Source organism: Oryx dammah, unplaced genomic scaffold (genome assembly GCF_014754425.2).
Source record: "Oryx dammah isolate SB20612 unplaced genomic scaffold, SCBI_Odam_1.1 HiC_scaffold_23, whole genome shotgun sequence".
NCBI lineage: Eukaryota > Metazoa > Chordata > Mammalia > Artiodactyla > Bovidae > Oryx > Oryx dammah.
Genome location: NW_024070207.1, coordinates 77,488,157 through 77,509,154, shown reverse-complemented (window position 1 = coordinate 77,509,154; position 20,998 = coordinate 77,488,157). Strand labels below are relative to the sequence as shown.

The 20,998-nt window shown below is 44.8% G+C and overlaps 1 protein-coding gene across 2 annotated transcripts in view; it reads right to left on the bottom strand.

Moving 5' to 3' along the window:
* The window catches only part of CHST7 (carbohydrate sulfotransferase 7), a 76,459-nt gene extending 56,813 nt beyond the window's left edge, over positions 1-19,646 (bottom strand). The window contains exon 1 of one of the 2 annotated variants that reach the window (XM_040265780.1): positions 17,974-19,646. In XM_040265780.1, the coding sequence (XP_040121714.1) occupies positions 18,010-19,470 (1,461 nt within the window). In that variant the 5' untranslated portion in view covers positions 19,471-19,646 and the 3' untranslated portion in view covers positions 17,974-18,009. The remainder of the gene's footprint in view (positions 1-17,973) is intronic. The other variant, XM_040265779.1, reaches the window with a different exon arrangement.
* Between the last annotated feature and the right edge of the window lie 1,352 nt (positions 19,647-20,998).

Below are 20,998 nucleotides of genomic sequence, written 5' to 3'. Positions count from 1 at the left end.
TACATGGAAAGACAAAGAAATCAGAATAGCTAAAATCTTTTTGGAGAAGAATAAAGTAGGAATAGGGCTTCCCAGGTGGTGCTAACAATAAAGAACCCACCTGTCGATGCAGGTAGATGTAAGAGACATGGGTTCAATCCCTGTGTCAGGAAGATCCCCTGGAGGAGGTCATGGCAAACCACTCCAGTATCCTTGCCTGGAGAATCCCATGGACAGAGGAGCCTGGCAGGCTCCAGTCCATAGGGTTGCAGAGTCAGACACAACTGAAGTGACTTAGCAAGCTAGCAAACTGGGAATAATCACTCTATTCAATACTAAGCTACATTTAACTATATTAATCACATGTAATGCTGGTGAGGGCCAGATAGTTCAGAGAGGGAAAAAAAAAGCCCAGACACAAACATCCATGTGTATGGCTAACTAAATTTTGACAAAAGTGCAAAAGCAATTCATTGGAGGAAAGACAGTCTTTTCAACAAATGGTGCAAAAGCAGTTAGATATCCATAGGCAAAACAAAATAACAAAAAAACCTTGACCTGAACATCATACTTTATACAAAAATTAACTCAAAATAAATCAGAATTAAATGTTGATATAAATAAGCTTATCCTAAAATTTATAAGGAATGGCAAAATAAAAAATATATAAAACTCACACAAGAAAACAGGAGGAAATCCTCAGGGCCCCAGGGCTAGGCAAAGAGTTCTTAGACATTACATCAAATGCACAATCCACAGAAGAAAAAAATGATAAATTGGATCTCATCAAAAATTTTTAACTTCTGCTCTTTCTCTGGTTAAGAAGATTTTTTTAAAAAAAGATACAGTGTGAGTCTGAGTGAACTCCGGGAGATGGTGATGGACAGGGAGGCCTGGCATGCTGCGATTCATGGGGTCGCAAAGAGTCGGACACGACTGAGCGACTGAACTGAACTGAACTGAACAGTCTGAGAGAAAATATTTGGAACCACATATCTGACAAAGGCCTTTTATCTAGAATATACAAATGACTCTCAAAATTCAAGGGTAAAAAACAATTCAGTTAGTAAGTGGGCAAAACATCTGAATCAACATTTTTCCAAAGAGCAGACATGGATGGCAAATAAGCACATGAAAAGATGTTCAACATCACTAGCCACTAGGAAAACGGAAATGAAAACCTCCCCAACATACCACTTCATACCTATTAGAACAGTTAAAATGCAACATAGTGACAAGACAATACCAAATACTGATGAGGCTGCAACAAATTTCCCTCTTGAAGATTGCTGATGGGAATGTAAAATGGTACAGTTCAGTTCAGTCCAGTCGCTCAGTCGTGTCCGACTCTTTGCGACCCCATGAATCGCAGCACGCCAGGCCTCCCTGTCCATCACCAACTCCCGGAGTTCACTCAGACTCACGTCCATCGAGTCAGTGATGCCATCCAGCCATCTCATCCTCTGTTGTCCCCTTCTCCTCCTGCCCCCAATCCCTCCCAGCATCAGAGTCTTTTCCAATGAGTCAACTCTTCGCATCAACCATCCTGAAAAACAATTTGGTAGTTTCATATTCTTTTTGGTAGTTTCTTATAAAACTAAACATACATATACCACACAATCCAGCAATTGCACTTTTGGGCATTCATCACAGAGAAATGAAATTTCACATCCACATAAAAACCTATACACAAATATTCATAGCAGCTTTATCTGTAATAGTCCCAAACTGGAAACAATCCAAATGTCCTTAAAATGGGTTAATGGTTAAACAAATTGTGGTATATCCATATAATGGAACACTACTCACCAATGAAAAGGAATGAACTATTGATCAGTGGTTCAGCAGTAAAAAATTTGGCTACACTCAATACTAGAAAAATAAATGACCCAATCAAAAAATGGCCCAAAGAACTAAACAGACATTTCTCCAAAGAAGACATACAAGTGGCTAACAAACACATGAAAAGATGTTCAACATCACTCATTCTCAGAGATATGCAAATCAAAACCACAATGAGGTACCACCTCACGCCAGTCAGAATGGCTGTGATCCAAAAGTCTACAAGCAATAGATGCTGGAGAGGGTGTGGAGAAAAGGGAACCCTCTTACACTGTTGGTGGGAATGCAAACTAGTACAGCCACTATGGAGAACAGTGTGGAGATTCCTTAAAAAACTGGAAATAGAACTGCCTTATGACCTAGCAATCCCACTGCTGGGCATACACACCGAGGAAACCAGAATTGAAAGAGACATGTGTACCCCAATGTTCATTGCAGCACTGTGGACATGGAAGCAACCTAGATGTCCATCAGCAGATGAATGGATAAGAAAGCTGTAGTACATATACACAATGGAGTATTACTCAGCCATTAAAAAGAATACATTTGTATCAGTTCTAATGAGGTGGATGAAACTGGAGCCAATTATACAGAGTGAAGTAAGCCAGAAAGAAAAACACCAATACAGTATACTAACACATATATATGGAATTTAGGAAGATGGCAATGATGACCCTGTATGCGAGACAGCAAAAGAGACACAGATGTATCGAACAGTCTTTTGGACTCTGTGGGAGAGGGAGAGGGTGGGATGATTTGGGAGAATGGCATTGAAACATGTATAATATCATATAAGAAATGAATCGCCAGTCCAGGTTTGATGCAGGGTGCAAGATGCTTGGGGCTGGTGCACTGGGATGATCCAGAGGGATGACACGGGGAGGGAGGTGGGAGGAGGGTTCAGGATGGGGAACATGTGTATACTCGTGGCGGATTCATGTTGATGTATGGCAAAACCAATACAATATTATAAAGTAATTAGCCTCCAATTAAAATAAATAAATTTAAATTAAAAAAAGAAAACAGACAATCTCAAAAGGTTATATAGTATGTGATTATATTATAATCATTTAATATTATATATGTTTATATAATGAATATTATATATCATGAATATATGTGATTATATATTATAATCATATACTACTATATATTATAACAATCTTGAAATAATACATTTGCAGAGATGGGGAACAGATTAGTGTTTGCCAGGGAAAGTAAGATGAGGTATGTGACTATAAATGGGTAGCATAAGAGAGTTTCTTTTTGCTGATGGAACCATTCTGTATCTTGATTGTGATACTATTTACACATATGTGATAAAATTGGACAAATCTATACACATAAATACACATAAAATGAGTGAATGTAAAAACTGTTGAAAACTGACTAAGGCCTGTAGATTGTACCAATGTCAATCTCCTAGTGTTGATATTGATCTACATCTAAGATGTGTAAGACATTACCTTTGGGAAAAGCTGGGTGAAGGGTACATTGGATCTCTCTGTATTATTTTTGCAACTTTCCATGAATCTATACTTATTTCAAAATAAAAACCTTTCCTCAATCACTCTTTATGCAATGAGTTTAGCTCTCCATTGGGGTCATTTTAAAGATCTGAAAACAATCTGGCAGTAACTTGGGGTGGCTGTCTGTCTATAACCAACCAAGTGCTAAATGTTGCCTGATCAGATCCCATGTCTCGACAGACATTTATGGAGATGCTATCAGTCCAACCTCCAGACCCGTAAGTACTCTTTAAATCCTTTTATTAAAAACCTTCTTTAAAGATTTTTTTTAAAAAAATCTGCCTGAAAAGCTGCTTTTCATAAGTTCAGATTTTTCATAACATCACCCAGCATTACAAGGTGGGAGGAGAGAGAGATGTGTGTGTGTATGCTCAGTTGTGTCTGACTCTGCAACTCTGTAGCCCACCAGGCTCCTCTGCCCATGGGATTCTCCAGGAAAGAATACTAGAGTGGGTTGCCATTTCCTACTCCAGGGGATCTTCCTGACTCAGGGATCAAACCCACATTTCCTGCATCTCCTGCATTGGCAGGCAGATTCTTTACCACTGCGCCACCTAGGAAGCCCATAGAGAAGAGATACGTGCCCTCAAAGATCTATTACTGCTTCTGGGGTATTTGAAGAACAGCTCTGAAGTCCTGCTAAGCCAGGTGGGGCACAGCAGCAACCCCACCAGGCCCTTTCTTCACATTGGAAATGGATTCCCATCTTCCGGGTTTGGTCTCAATTTCTGAATGTCACTGCACCAGAGCAGGGTGGCTCAAATACCTTGCAGTTCTGACTTCACCTCCAAGTAGATCCTATAAAAACTCTCAGTTAATTTCCTACCATTTTTCATTAATTTTTGGATGTGTTTAAAACATAAACATGTCCATGAATTCTTATTGTGATGTTCCCCCAAATTCTTAAATTCTTTAGATATAGGATTAAGAATTTAACTCCAGACCCCACTCTTCTTAATACTATGGGGACTGATTTATTTAGAGTGATGAAGTATTCACGTTCTTGTGCACAGTTTAAAATGGAACTCTCAGGTTATCCGCCAATTACAGTTACCAAGAATATAGCTTTGCCCTTTTTCCCAACTGCTAGATGTTTAATCATGTAGAATTAAATTTTAAGGTACTATATTTCTTGATTAAAATGATTTCTACTTGCTTAGCATCTGGGGAGAATGTTTGCTACTGCCTGAACCACCTGAAATGGTGTAGACCCTTCTGGTCACTCCTAAGTCAAAACTATTTAAAGACCTATGGTAAGAAAGAATAGATAATTTTAAAAAACTATCTTAGTGAAATTAATTTCCAGAATTACAGAGACTTCTACATATTGTTTTGTGATGCATCTACAAAAGGTTCTTTTAATATGTAGCACCGAAGTGTTGTCTTTCCTTAATACTCAAATTAATTCACAAATTCACTTGCACTTTTAAAAAACAGACTGTTCACTTAAAGATAGAAAGTCATACTCCCATGAGTTGGGTGTATTTTATCTCCTTTGCTACAGTTCCCTTGAGTATTTAAGTGACCAGCCAGGCCCTAAATACAGCTGGTTGACCTACTAACAGCCTCACTGCCATTAAAGGGAAATTTTCATTCCAGGCTGCAATTGCTTGCAGTTGGCTTGGCTGAGGCTCCCTCGGTGGAACAACTCAGAAAAACACTCTTAGCATTTTAATCATATTTTTTTCAACCTTCGAAGCTGGGATGGGGAGGAGGAAGAAATAATTTCCTGCCGGCTTTCAAGGTTTACAACAGAAGATTGGCCAAATGAATTTGCCTCTCTCTGGCCTTCTTGGCCCATTTCACGTTAGGTAGCCCTAGGTGTCCCCAGTGGCTCTGCCAACCTGCATGGGCACCTCCCTCCCTTCCTTGAATTGCACTAGTAGATTTCTCTTTGCCCTTCTTTCCTTCCAGTTTTTCTTGGTTTCGTCTGTCCCTGCCTACACACTTGTGCCAGTTAGTTGCCCCGTGTTCTTCACCAGAAGCCACTTCACAGATGCTAAAGACGTCAGTGCCGGGACTTGGCACTTGGGCTGAGGGAGCTGAGATTTCCGGGTATTCAACCCATCCTGTTATCACGGGGGTATTATTTTCTAGCCTATTGTAACAGCCTTCCTCCCAGACCTGCTGCAGAACAAATAGGCCGAGGATAGGCCTTCAGCCTCCTTTTCAAGGGCGACAGGTTCTTGGGCGGGGTGGGGTGGGGGTGGGGTCATCTTCCGATATCCTATTCTGGAACCGCAGCCTGTGGGTGATGTTACCATCTAAGCTTATCCGTTAACCTGGGTTAAGCTTTCTTCACCTTCCTGTTTTCACCTCAAATCAGTGAGATGCAGTGCCAAGGAAAAGGGAAATGACTGACAATGTTTGTGACAATACAGCCATTAAGTTGTCTTTTTTTTTTTTTAAAGGGAGCTGCCTAGGGATAATGTTAAAATAATGCTTGAAATACCAGCAATGTCAAAGTGCAAGCATTCTCTCCCTGTGATTGTGAAGCAAAACAGAATAGGAAACATTGAGTTTGCTAATATAACAGCACCCCTGCCCTTAAATAGCCTAGAAAAGTACTTTAAGCAGTATACATGCTATAAATCATTTCCAAACTTTTAATCTGAAAAATTAAGTGGCAGTGGCAGGGGGCACTAGTCTATCTGCGTTAGTCAATAATTCAGTCCTACTTAATCCAACTCTCCCTTCAGGTGAAAACAGAGACTTTAAAAACAAACAAACAAAAAGCCATGAACAAACAAAACTCTTGCCTGGGGAGTAAAGGGAGAAACAAGAGGAGAAGCCACCAGCCCATGTCCAAAGCTGAGCCACACCCCTACCCCTCCCTACTCCCAGTGGGAGAAGAGGACTCACTCCTCTACTCCAGAATTCACAGTAAAACCTCATTCCATGTGATTCATTAGCCAAACCCCAGAGTCAGCCAGTGCAGAAATGAAATGGCCATTATGAGAATAAAATAATTTTATCTTTTATTTTATTTTATTTTATCTTTTATTTCCACTTTTATCATACCCACCACCAGCTAAAAGTTTCCCAAATTTTTTTAGCTCACTTCAGAACAAAAGGAATGTACTCCAAACCAGCATTAATAAAACTTGGGAAGAGGTGAATTTACCTCATTGACTTGGGATTTTCCTTTCCTTTGAGCTGCTCTGAGGCACAATTTTAATTAGCATACATAATTGCTTTTGTGAGTCAAGTCACCCCTAACTCAAATAAAGGAACAGGAGTCAGTATTTTATACTATCTATTTGACTGCCCCCTTGCAGATGTTTGCCATCTACCAAGTGGGGGTGGCAGGGGCTAGGAAGTACCCAGAGCTTGGACCTGTCGTTCAGGCAGCCCTTTAGCCGCTACAAGGCTATAAGTCAATGGAGTGGGGGGCACTAGGGCTGCCCCCACCATCAGCTTCAGGATTCACATGTTAGAATAGCTAGTCAGGGTACAGAGTCTTTGGGTCAGCCCAAGTCTAGCCCATCACTTCTGGTTCTATCTCCCTTCTGAGAGATCAAGGCACCACCCTTTCCTAGAACCACCTACAGTCTAGTGGGGATACAATGGCGCCATGACCAAGTGCAGGTTCACTCCCGAAGGACATTCTCCTCTCCTGGGCCCACAGGCTGCCAGAGATTGCCATACTTAGGAGCAGGAGATGGATTTTTCCTGAGCTCAAAATAATTTATCTTCCCCTTTGACTGTGGAGAAATAAAAACAAATGTAAAAGGCGTTTAATAATGCTGGGAGTTTTGCTGTTCTTTGGGAGGGCTCTGCGTGTTTATTTTTAGCCAACCATCTCCTTTTTTTCAAAATGGTCCCCTTGGCAATCCCCAGCTTGGGGGATGGGGTGGGGGAGGGGAATGGACAAAAAGGCAACAAAGTTTAACTTTTTTATTGTTTTCCCTTCTTGCATCCCTGTTAGTGATAATCCTTTATTAGAGGAAGGGAGAGCATCTATTTTATTGCTTCTAAAATCTGTATATTTAACATACACCAGCTTTAGCCTGTTTGAAAGGAAGTCCTATTTTTAAACATTATCTTGATGTTAGTGTTTTTGGCTTGCTGTTCCCATAACCTCTCTAAGGCAGTGATGAGTCCTTTTTGGTAATGTCTGGTCTCAGTCATGGGCAAAGTGACCTTCAAAGCCTTGAGACATTTTTCCTTGATGTTCACCTGAGCTGTATGTATGTCAGGACTGCTTCAGCCTAGTTTGCAGGAGGCTGCTCATAACTTTTCCCAGTCCATCATCTTTACAGAAGAACTCAAGTCTCCAGCCCCCACCTGCTCCCCATACTTTACAAATGCTTTTGTAATGCTCTATTTCAGCCTTTCAGTTAAGCTGGTTTCTCTGCTTCCAGCCTGCTGGTTACCAAGACCAAACCATCTTAATCATGCAATATTAATCTATCCAAGCCAGCCCTCTATGCATTTGGATTTCAGGCCAGATTTGGGGCTTCTTGCTATCAGGGCCCAGAGATCTCTCTGTGTCCTCACAACACTCCTGTGCCTTCCAGGTCTCCTTCTAATGCTGCTGCCTGAAGGTTAACATTTTAACAGAAAGGGCTTCCATTCCACGAGTAAAAAATAAGTCTACAGACCTCCCAGGACTTCCCAGTGCCACCTGGTGGTAAAGAACCCGCCTGCCAAAGCAGGAGACATAAGAGATGTGGGATTGATCCCTGGGTCAGGAAGATCACTGTGACCCACTTCAGTATTCTTGCCTAGAGAATCCCATGGACAGAGAAGCCTGGCAGGATACAGTCCATGTGGTCCCAAAGAGTCAGGCACGACTGATGCAACTTAGTACATGGACTTCTCAGGTGGTCCAGTGGTTAGGACTCTGCACTTCCACTGCGGGGGGCACAGGTTTGATCCCTGGTCAGGGAACTAAGATCCCCCATGGCACATGGCAAAAAAAGTCTACCTCAGTGGCTATCTTTGGAATGTGACTCTACAGCCAAGCACCCTGCTGCATGCATTCCAGGGGAGGGGAATCTACTCGCTCTGGTCATCACTGAAGTCAAATAGGGTGGTCGTCTTCCATTGCCTCTTAACCCCCGAATTTCAAAACATTCACTTATCAGCTGCTGTTCTGACATCTTTTCAGCACGCAGCATGACGGCCTCTCATGTGCAGAAGGCCAGGTGCCGCTGGCTTGGTGCCTGTGGCCTGGAGCAGAGCTGAAGGCTTCCTGTTCCCATGAAGACATCACTGAGCTTGGTAACTTTTCTCCAGCTGAAACTGCTTCCTGTTCAGTTCTCCAATAGTTCTCCACTTCCCTGTGCTTTTGAACTTGGGCCAGTGCTTTTTCTTAGTTCCTACTGTTTTTTTTTTTTTTTTAATATTGCACCTGAGCAGAAACATTTTTTGGGGGAGGGGAGCATACCATGGTGGCGTGTGGGCTCTTAATTCCCCAATCAGGAATCGAACTCATGCTCCTAGCATTGGTAGCATGAAGTCTTAACCACTGGACCCCAGGGAAGTCCCTAGTTCTTTCAGTAGAGCAATTTCCTTGGATTCCACTATGAAGTGAGAGGATGAGGGGCCAGAAGACCCATGGAGACAGAAGTTCATTCATTAATCACCTTTTTTGACTGGACACATAAAATGAAGGCCCATTTGGCTTTTTTTAGTTTCAGTCTTTCCTGTGCTGCTTATGCTGAGAGCTGAGAAAAGAAGTACTGAGGAATTTTAAGCCAGCTGCTTATAAATGTTTTTTAAAAACATCACCCCTAACTATTTACTGGAGAAGGCAATGGCAACCCACTCCAGTACTCTTGCCTGGGAAATCCTATGGACAGAGGAGCCTGGCAGGCTAGTCCATGGGGTCGTGAAGAGTCGGACCCGACTGAGCAAATTCACTTTCACTTTTCACTTTCCTGCACTGGAGAAAGAAATGGCAACCCACTCCAGTATTCTCGCCTGGAGAATCCCAGGGACGGGGGAGCCTGGTGGGCTGCCGTCTATGGCGTTGCACAGAGTTGGACACGACTGAAGCAACTTATCAGCAGCAGCAACTATTTATATTCCATTTGTATTCATGGGAAACAAATCCCTTCCCAGACTAAAAAAAGCCTCTTTGAAAAACCCCTCTGAATCCTGCCTCAACAATGTCAATAGGCACTTCTGCCTGCCAACCCTGCCCTGCACAATAAAGAAGGCTCTCAGGAATACAGTGAAAATGTATAGAGTTCAATCTTATTTAAAAGCAATAAAAAAAAAGTAAAAAAAAAAAAAAGCAGCCTCAGTTCCCCAGTGATAGTCTCCCGAAATAGCTGAAGTTCAAGTCACTGAGTACAATCCTCTGTAGCAGTACTGGAAGGTCAGCTTAATAAGAAGCTTGCTACAACCTGACAGCCTGTGTAAGTGTGGTTTTATAAAGGGATGACATTTTAAAATATATATTTGTTTATTTATCTTTGGCAGTGCTGGGTCTTTGTGAGTGAACACAGGCTTTCTCTAGTTGAGGCAAGCAGGGGCTACTCTCTAGTTGCGGTGCAGGGGCCTCTCATTGCAGTGGCTTCTCTTGTTGCAGAGAACAGGGTTTAGGGCATATGGGCTTTGTACTTGTAGCACATGGGCCCAGTAGTTGTAGCCTGTGGGTTCCAGAATGTAGGCTCTGTAGTTGTGGTGCATAGGCTTAGTTGCTCCACAGCATGTGGGATCTTCCCGGACCAGGGATTGAACCCATATCCCCTGCATTGCAAGATGAATTATTAACCACTGGACCATCAGGGTAGCCCAGGATGATCATTTAGATTTCAAAATATGTCCAGTCTTTCAAAAGAATCATACAAATGACACTTTGCAAATACAGGTGCATTGAAGAAGGACTAAGAAGTGAATTTCATCTTGGCATCTGGTTACCACAACCTGAGGTTTGCAGCAATTATTCACTGTCTGAGATGAACTGTAGGGTCAGAGAGGGCCCTGGTGTTGGGAAAAGGATTCTCCATCCATGATACTAGCCACATTGAAAAAAATAGAAAAATTGCTGAAAATTGTTGCTGAAAGTCTAAGAAACAGACACTCCAAGAAACAGCTGGTGGGGGTAGAAGTTGGTGCAACTTTCATTGCAGTAGCTTCTCTTGTTGCAGAGCACAAAATGTAAAGAAGCCTATATACCCTATAGGTATATATATATATATATATATATATATATATATATGAAGTGAAGTGAAGTTGCTCAGTTGTGTCTGAGTCTTTTCGACCCCATGTACAGTAGCCTACCATGCTCCTCTGTCCATGGGATTTTCCATACAAGATACTGGAGTGGGTTGCCATTTCCTTCTCCAGAGGATCTCCTGATCCAGGGATTTAACCCCAGTCTCCCACATTGTAGGCAGACGCTTTACTGTCTGAGCCACCAAGGAAATCCATATATATATATATCCTATATACTCATTCTTCTATACTGTAGAAAGTTTTCTTAGGGATGTACTTACATGTACATTAAAATGTAATTAAAATTAAAAATCCAATTAAAAATGTAGCAATGAAACATTGGGACTGGGAACTAGTTAAATATGTTACAATACATTCTTACAATGAAATATTAGATAGTCATTAAAAAGAAGATGGGGACGTTTTTTTCCTTTTAAGTTTCATTAGTTTTATTTGGGGAGAAGGCAATGGCAACCCACTCCAGTACTCTTGCCTGGAAAATCCCACGGGTGGAGGAGCCTGGTGGGCTGCAGTCCATGGGGTCGCTAAGAGTCGGACCTGACTGAGCAACTTCACTTTCAATTCTCACTTTCATGCATTGGAGCAGGAAATGGCAACCCACTCCAGTGTTCTTGCCTGGAGAATCCCAGGGACAGAGGAGCCTGGTGGGCTGCCATCTATGGGGTCACACAGAGTCAGACACGACTGAAGTGACTTAGCAGCAGCAGCAGCAGCAGTTTTATTTCTGTAACCTTTAAATCACACCCCACGAATTAGATTTTGTCACAACTGGATTTAGGGATGGCAGAGGAATCAAATTCACTATTTTCTGAAACACTGACACACAAAAGGGGAGGGAAGAATTACTTAGCTAAGGTTATTCACAAAACACCATCAGAAAATCCATAAACAAAAGCTAAACACTTAATCATTAAGTTTAATGCTAATCGGTAAAGGATTCTAAATCAATTCACTGGCATAAAGTTTCTTGTTTAAGTCCACAAATCTTTCTCTAAACATTACTGATCCTTTGCCAAAGGATAAATGGATGATTTCACCAGTATCTTATGACACAGCTAGCTGTTGGAATATTCCAGAGGAAAATGGAAAATAATTCTGTAAGAACGTGAAAGCAACAACTAGCAGCCAATATTCTCAGTTCAGTTCAGTTGCTCAGTCATGTTTGACTCTTTGAGACCCCATGGACTACAGAACACCAGGCCTCCCTGTCCATCACCAACTCCCAGAGTTTACTCAAACTCATGTCCATTGAGTTGGTGATGCCATCCCGCCATCTCATCCTCTGTCATCCCTTTCTCCTCCTGCCTTTAATCTTTGCAAGCATCAGGGTCTTTTCAAATGAGTCAGTACTTTGCATCAGGTGGCCAAAGTATTGGAGTTTCAGCTTCAGCATCAGTCCTTCTAATGAATATTCAGGACTGATTTCCTTTAGGATTGACTGGTTGGATCTCCTTGCAGACCAAGGGACTCTCAAGAGTTTTCTCCAACACCACAGTTCAAAAGCATCAATTCTTCGGTGCTCAGCTTTCTTTATAGTCCAACTCTCACATCCATACATGACTACTGGGAAAACCATAGCTTTGACTAGACGGACTTTCATTGGCAAAGTAATGTCTCTGCTTTTTAATATGCCGTCTAGGTTGGTCATAACTTTTCTTCCAAGGAGCAAGTGTCTTTTAATTTCATGGCTGCAGTCACCATCTGCAGTGATTTTGGAGCCCTCTAAAATAGACTGTCACTGTTTCCATTATTTCCTCATCTATTTGCCATGAAGTGATGGGCCCAGATGCCATGATCTTAGTTTTCTGAATATTCTCAGAATTTCCAATTATCAAAAGCATATACAATTTTAATCTAGGAAAGTCAACTTTATAAAATTAAGTTTTTAGATTCAAAAGCATCCCACTTTAACTGGTACAGGAATACTGAAAATAGTCCCTAAAAATCTCACTAAACAATTTATAGAAAGAAAAACATTCCCTTATATTTAATAAATGTAGTTGGTAATGGATTCTTCAAAACAGGTGATATACATGCTTTTAACTGATGACCAGGGACTGATGGGTGGGTGACTGAGAGAGGTGAACATACTCAAAGGCCACATTCTCCACATTGCTCAGTTTCAAGTACTTGCCCAAGGTAGTGATTACCTGGTTATTTAGAATCTGGAACTTGTGAATTCAAATTCTCTCCACCATCTTCTTCAAAGGCATGTTTTTGATAACCTCGTCTTTGCCATCATGTTTGTGGACTTTAGACAGATGACAGCAGAAATCCAGTATGGCAAAGCGCCTCTCCTGGTCACCCAAGAATGGTGGGAATGTAAATTGGTGAAGCCACTATGGAAAATGGGATGGGGGCTCCTTAGAAAGTTAAACATAGAACTACCATATGATCCAGCAATTCCAATCTTGAGTATTTACCCAAAAGATATGAAAACAGTAACTCAAAAAGATATCTGTACTCCCATGTTCACTGCAGCATTATTTACAACATCCAAAATATGGAAATACTATGTGTTCATCCATGGATAAATGGATAAAGCAAATATAGTATCCAAGGAATTACTATTCAGTCATAAAAAAAGAATGAGACTGCCATTTGTGACAACCTGGAAGGCATTGTGTTAAGTAAGTCAGAAAGAGAAAGACAAATACTGTATAATCTCAGTTATATGTGAAATCAAGCCCTCTACTCCCCTCCTAAAACCCATGAACTCATAGATGCAAAGAACAGACTAGTGGTTGCCAGAAGCAGAGGGTGCAGGGGGCAGAGGTTGAAATGGGTGAAGGGGATCAAAAGGTATAAACTTCCAGTTATAAAATAAATAAGTCATGGAGATGTAATGTACAGCATAGTGACTAAAGTTAATAATACTATATTGTGTGTGTATACACACACACACACACACACACACAATGACCATGTCACACGGCTTGTGGGATATTAGTTACCCACCAGGCATTGAACCTGGGACCTCAGCAGTGAAAATGCTGAGTCCTAACCACTGGACCATTAAGGAATTCCCGTATGCTTTAAAGTTATTAAGAAATTGGATCTTAAAAGTTCTCATCATAAGAAAAAAACTATATAACTATGTGTGGTGATGAATATTAACTAGACTAATTGTGGAGATCTTTTGCAATACATATAAATACTGAACCATTATGTTGTACACCTGAAAATAATATAAAGTTATGTCATGTCTCAATTTAAAAATTTTAAGGAGTTAAAAAGATTTAAGTACAAAAGGGCTTTATATTTCTGTTTGAATTTGCATAAAACATTCCTAGACACACATCACAAGAAACATAGTGATTACTTCTATGAAGTGAGCCTGTGTGTGTCCTAAGTCACTCAGTTGTATCCGACTCTTTGCAACCCCATGGACTAGCCCGCCAGGCTCCTTTGTCCATGGTATTCTCCAGGCAAGAATACTGGAGTGCGTTTCCATGACCTTCTCCAGGGGATCTTCCCAACCCAGGGAGTGAACCCATGTCTCTTTCATCTCTTTCATTGGCAGGCAAGTTCTTTTCTACTAGCCCCACCGGGGAAGCACTGAAGGAATGTGAGAGGGTGCTATATACAGCCATGATTAATTTAAGCTGTTTTCCCTATTTCCATATTAACACTGTATAGCTGTGTGGTATTTCACAGCTCCAAGCTCTTCCACATGAATGATTGTGGCAGACAGTTCACTGCTCATCAACACCCTTTTAGTCCCCATCCTGATCTTGATCCAGTGGCAACAGCTCAGCCTAGGGCATGAAGCAAGACTGGTCCAAGTTGGTGACTCTCAACTTTGGCTGCACTGTACAATCCCCTGAGGAGCTTTTAAAACATCCCAATAACTGGATCCCACCCCAAACCAACTGTATCAGAATCTCTGTGGATTGAGCTCTTTTAATAGTGACATTAAAAAAAAAAAAAAAAAACTCCTCAGGTGAAGGTAATGCTCAGCCAGGGCTGAGAACCCACTAAGCCAGTCAGGAGAACGCCTTTCCCTTTCACCAATTACGGGTTAGGTCAGACCACGTGACCCAGTTCTAGCCAGTGAGACATAGAAGGAAGTCAGCTGGGGTAGGGGCTTCTGGGGAAGGTTTTATAACCAGATTGAAGGCAAGAGAGACATATGAAGGAAAACTGCACCCCTTACTAACCAGCTTCCTTCTTTTCTGCATTTTTACAACACTGCACAGTTGGGTGGGAAAGTGATGCTTCTTGCTGAGGCTACCATCTTATGACAATGGGAAGACAATTTGATGAAGAAAAGCCAAGAAGATGGAAAAGATGGAATAGGCCTGGCTCCTTGGTGACTTGGTTTGTTGCTACAATTCCCACCCAGACCTGAAAAAGAATGCACCGATCCCCCGCCCTGCCAAATCCTGGCTGTCAGGTCTGGAGCATCCAGAAGCCACTCAGGTTAATTCACTGCTGAGCTGGGGGCATGCTGCAGGGCCCCAGGTGAAGGACAGCCATGGGGAAGATGGCCCTAGCTAGAGTCACAGGCATTCCTGTGTAGCTGCTGTTGGCAGTGCTCAGGGATATTTTATTGGTTTTTTCAGTATTAGTAATAAATCTAAATGTGGTTCTCACCCTAGACTAGCCACTAAACCTGGCTGTGGTGGTGCCAAAGGTGTGCCAGGAGATAGTAAGGGGTGGGGGGCAGATGAGGGTGTGTTATAGCGGAGAGATTCTGAGCTCTGGGGTCTAACACCACTGCTGCCTGACCTTCAGTAGCCCAGGTGTGACTTTGGGCAAGTTATTTGATTTCTCTGAGTCTTTGATTTCTCATCTATAAAACTGATAATATGCTGTGATGAAAGAAATGCTCACATATGGTGGTATGGGGAAGTCCTTCTGGTTTATACATGATTTAACTCAAATGTGATGCTAACTAAAACAGCCTGTTTGTGGCCTATCAAACATACACTGTTCATCTACTTTATTAATGAAAAGGGCACAGAAGTAAAATACTGTCCATGTTAAAAATAAAAATTAAATGTCTCCCTTACTGGGATACCAATGCTGGTGCTCCTTCCATGATGACTCACTTCACAGGGGCTGAGGCCATACTGACTGTGTAGGTGCTGATTTTTTTTTTTTTTTTGAAACCTGGACAGAATGGATTCCTGACTTGTTTAGTGTTCTTTGTTCTGAAAAAATATAAAACTGAGCTGAAAACCATGTTTCTCTGGAGAAGTTCTTCAGAGTCATCCGTCTTCCTGTCTTCTGGGCTATAGTCCTCAGTTTGGCTCAAACAAAACTTTTTCTATTCCTATTATAGATTATTTATTATTTTCATTGGCAGTCATAACAATGATATAGCCACTATGCCTAACTCAATGCATTGGTACCTAAGGATCCATCCCCTTCCCATCCCTAGAGTGCAATGTGACAGACTTTTGGAAACTCATCAGTTGGCCAATAACATTATCCTTCTAGGAACCAGGAATACAAGCATTTTAATAAATCCACTGATTGGTGGTGACATGGTGCTTGCCCGATAATTCCAGCAGAAAGGCCGGAGTAAGGGTTCAATCACCAGAGAATGAAAGAGCTTAAAGCTTGTTCCCAGATGTCCCTGCAAGCTTGCAAAGGAAACCTCAATTGGCTGTTCCAAACTCCAGCACCAATGTCTGGCCCCATAGTCACTGCCACCCACACAGAGTCTAACCTCCTAGAGGATGAAGACTTGTGGCCTCGAATCCTACTCTCAGTTCACTTTCTTACCTCACCCCAGTCAGTGCCAAATGTTAGTAAAAATGAAAAAAATAACAGTAAAAATTTCTGGGAGACTGTCAGCTCTTAAAGCCATAAAACACTGCAGTTAATTTGTCCTCAAGAGACGGCCCCTCAGACCCATGAAGGAGGGTTGGGAACCATTATGTTACTTACATCCGTAAACACAGGATTAGCAGATGAAAGGATGTTTTTGTTAAAAAGTGATAAGTTCCAAGTCACCCAGTGCCTTTTACCTTCACTCTGCTTAGGAAAGAACACAGACTTCCTAAGCAATTACAGAAACTAAGAAAACCACTTGATCACTGGGAGAAAAATCAGCTTCCAAAATCACTCTGCAACCCTGGCTCTATTAACAGCAAAAAAATCCATCTTCATTAACATCTTCAACTTTGTCCTCAGAGCTTCATCCCAGAGGAATACTAAATTACACTGTAAACTAATGAATGGAAACTTAAGTCACTTCCGCCCAGCCCACGATGCTTTTCCTCCTCTGGACTGCACCCTTCCAACTCATACAAAGTTTGGGGAATCACATTCCTATTCCACTCACTAGACTCCTGAGGTCAGCATCATGCAGAACAAACTTCCCTCAGCCCAAGGAACAGGCCATAGGCTGATCCAGACACTGAACACATTTTGAGATCATGTAAGCCCCATTTTGGCATCTTAGGATAGCTTTGGATATCTGCTTTACACAGAAAGAACAAAAAAAAAGGGGGGGGGTGGATATCTTTTCACAAAGATCCTTCTGCAGTCACAGCCAAAAATGTTAATGCCCATCCAAGGTTTCATCTCTCACGGGGAGGGGATGGGGCAGAGTTGGGGAAGCCCAGCCCAGAGGTTCTGTCTGCATTAGAGGAAGCAGACGAGGCAGCTTTTGTGAGCTAATGTGAACGGGATATGGTCAAATATCCTGCGGGCGCCAGCAATTGGGGGCGGGGGTGGGGGGAGTCACCAGGGGAAATCAAAATCCATTCCTGGCCAATATACCAGAGCCTGACACACACACACACACACACACATGCAAAAACTGTCACAAGAGAGGCCTGACTACGCCTGTCTGCTTGGTAAATTCAAAGGAAAGCCTCGGAATCTGCAAGTCAGAGAGGCAGAGGCAGAGAAGAAATATGAAACGGATTAGGGGCAGGTAGGATAACAGTGAATAACTTTCCCTCAAATCTTGCTTTTTGGTTTTCTCTGTGCCTGCAAACACTGCTTCAAAAGGTTTCCCCATAGGACAGAGTGGCCTCAAGATGAAATGATAATGATGGACCTCCAAAGGTCCACAAAATCCTATACTTTTCATGTCAATTCCCAATCTCGAGCTTCATTGTGACTTTCAAACCTTCTCTACTCCGCTCAGACCCCTCCTCCCTCTCCTTTCCCCACTCCCTCATTCTCAACAGACCATACTACCTCTTACTTCAGAGAGGAAACAGAGTGCGGAGGCTTGGGTCCCGCCTCAGCTATCAACGTCTACCTTCTCAGGGTCTTCCTCTGGGAAGGCAGGTGGCTATTCTAGAGATCCAGATGACTTTCCCAAATGCTCCCAGCTGGGCTTACCCCACCGCTCGGATCTATTTTCACCCGCTGAGATCCACCTGAGATGGCATCCCTCCCCTCCCCCTGCAGGCTGATCCAAGCTCCCCGAAGACACTTTCCTGTCCCTTCCCTGCCCGGGGGACACCTTACCCGGATCCGTCCCGGGGGCGCGGGTGGCGGACTACGTGGCGCCGTCCGCCTCGGTCTCCGGCTGTGTCTCCTCGTCCTCAGGCGGCTCGACATCGCCATCTTCCCCGCTACGAGGGTAAGCCAGCAGGCGCATGGCTGGGGCGCAGGCGGCCTCCACCTGGCGCACCTGCTCTTGGCTCAGGCGCTCGCGCCAGGCGTGCACGGCCTCGCGGGCATCACGCGCTGACAGGTGGAAGGGCCGGTCGGCGCCATAGGCCGCGCCGCGCGTCATGTTGAGCGCGAAGGCGTCCAGGGCTGCGAGCGCTCGGAGCCCGGCGAAGCGTTGCAGGCGGCGCAACTGGGCGCGCGGCTGCCGCACCAGGTCCTCGTAGCGCAGCCTCAGGTAGCGGCGCCGCAGCCAGGTGGGAGCGCCGCGCGCGAACAGCAAATCGCGCATCCACGCTTCGCAGATCACCTCGAGTGCGCCGGTCAGGAAGAAGTCTGCACGCGGCGCGGCGGGAAGCGCGCGGGATGCTCCTCCGGGGCGAGCACCCACGCCATGCGCCAGCAGCACGCGGTGGAAGCGGTCGCCCCTTTGGCGGGTGCGCAGCACCTGGATGCTCTCGCGCAGCAGCCCCTGCCGGGACTTGAGACGCGAGTTGTGGACAGCCCGCGGGTCGCGGAAAAGCTGCACCACCTTCAGGTTGAGGCCTGGGTCACGCAGAAGGGGCACCAGCACGCCCAGGTCGAGGAGGCGCACGTCCTTGATGACCACGACCGGATACTTGTGGCACTCGGCCTCCAGGGCTCGGAGTGCCACGGGTGGGCAGCTGCGCTCGCAGGCAGCGTCCTCGACGAGGCCGACCTCGGCGCGGGCCCGGGGTCCGCCAGGGCACAGCGGCGGCGAGCAGATGACCTTGTTGGTCCGCCAGCGAAAGAGGGAGGCCGTGGTGAGATTGGCCGCGTCTGGGGGGCGCGCGGCAGGGTCACCGGGCGGCGCGTACAGCTGCAGGACTGAGAAGTCGCAGCGGAAGAGCGAGCGCAGCATGTCGCGGAGTGCGCCCTGCAGGCTCTCGGCGTCGCCCGGATACAGCGCCTGCCACAGATGCCACATGGGTTCGTACAAGTAGAAAACGTCCGGGTGCTGGTTAAAGAGCTCGCCCAGGAACGATGAGCCGGTGCGCCAGGTAGCATGCACGTAGATGTGCTGCTTTTCGCGAGACGCGGCCTCCCCGACGGCGCTGTTGAGGTTGCCCGAGGACCTGGGGGACCCGCCAGCGACCCCCTCCGCGGCTGGCCGCGCCTCCGCGCCCTGCTCGCGCTCGCCCGCCGCCGCCGCCTCCAGGCTCCACACTCCCAGGCTGCGCTGCAGGCCCGGGCAGTGCCGGGCGCCCTTGTCCCCATCGCGGCCGCCGTCCAGGACCGAGGGGATGAGCAGAAGCACCAGCGTGTATAGCACCAACAGCAGCGCGAACTTGCAGTACTCCCGGCGCCGCCGCCGCCGGCCCTTCATCTTTCACCTAACCACTCCAGAGCGGGTGGAGCGCCCTTCCTCTCTCCTTTCTCGGAAATTCCGTCCCGAGTCCGCTCCTCCGGCTTCTTGAGACCCCTCTGCGCCGGGAGGAGCGGAGTCACCGGGGCCGTGCATCCACAAGGGAAACTCTGGAGGCGGTGGTGCTGCGTCCCTGCCCTTTCCTGGCTCAGCCCTGGAGAGCCGCCTATTGGCCGGCTTGAAGCGGCCGGCCCCGCCTTCCACCGGCAGCTTCTCCCCGCCTCTCTCTCCGCTTGGGTTAGCTCTGTCAAATCTGGGCGGGGTTGACCTGGGGTGGGGGCCGCCAGCTGGGGGCGCGTGGAGCCAGACCCCACCTTTCTCCAACCCCTCCTTAATGAAGTCACGTCTTCCTGAATTGACTGTAGGCAAGGAAGGGGCTCGTGTGTACAGAATGTATCCAGTAACAGGACGTGGACCCCATCCGAAGAACTCCACTGCCTCTCCTGTTTTATGTCCCTTACTTGGCCACCTCTGTCGTAAGCAGACCCTCCTCCACACTATTTAGAATGGGGTCCCTGGTCACTATCTACATCTGGCGCCCCTGTCAGCCACGGGGTGGGTGTTACTGAGTGCTGGATGGAAGCACTTCTTTAGGATAAAGACAGAGGTTGCATAGTGCATCGTGGTCCAGAGGAATGGGAGGCCCTACTTGCACTCTCACAGAGTGTTTACTTGTTTAGGTATACCCTGTGTGGAAATGTAAGTGTTATGTTCCTAGGGCTTGCTCTAACTCATGTCCATCGAGTTGGTGATGCCATCCAACCATCTCATCCTCTGTTATCCCTTGCTCCTTTTGCCTTCAATCTTGCCCAGCATTAGGGTCTTTTCCAAGAGTCAGTTCTTCACATCAGAGTATTGGAGTTTCAGCTTCAACATCAGTCCTTCCAGTGAATAGGTTGATCATAGCTTTTCTTCCAAAGAGCAAGCATCTTTAAATTTCATGGCTGCAGTCACCATCTGCAGTGATTTTGGAGCCCCTCAAAATAAAGTTTCTCATTGTTTCCATTGTTACCCTATCTATTTGCCATGAAGTGATGGGACCGGATGCCGTGATCTTCGTTTTCTACATTTTGAGTTTTAAGCCAACTTTTTCACTCTCCTCTTTCACTTTCATTAAGAGGCTCTTTAGTTCTTCTTCGCTTTCTGCCATAAGGGTGGTGTCATCTGTGTAGGTGAGGTATTTCATATTTCTTCCAGCAATCTTGATTCCAGCTTGTGCTTCATCCAGCCTGGCATTTAGCATGATATACTCTGCCTATAAGTTAAACCAGCAAGGTGACAATATACAACCTTGACGTACTCCTTTCCCTATTTGGAACCAGTCTGTTGGTTCATGTCCTGTTCTAATTGTTGCTTCTTGACCTGCATACAGATTTTTCAGGAGACAGGTAAGGTTGTCTGGTATTCCCATCTCTTTCAGAATTTTCCAGAGTTTGTTTTGATCCACACAGTCAAAGGCTTTGGCGTAGTCAATAAAGCAGAAGTAGAT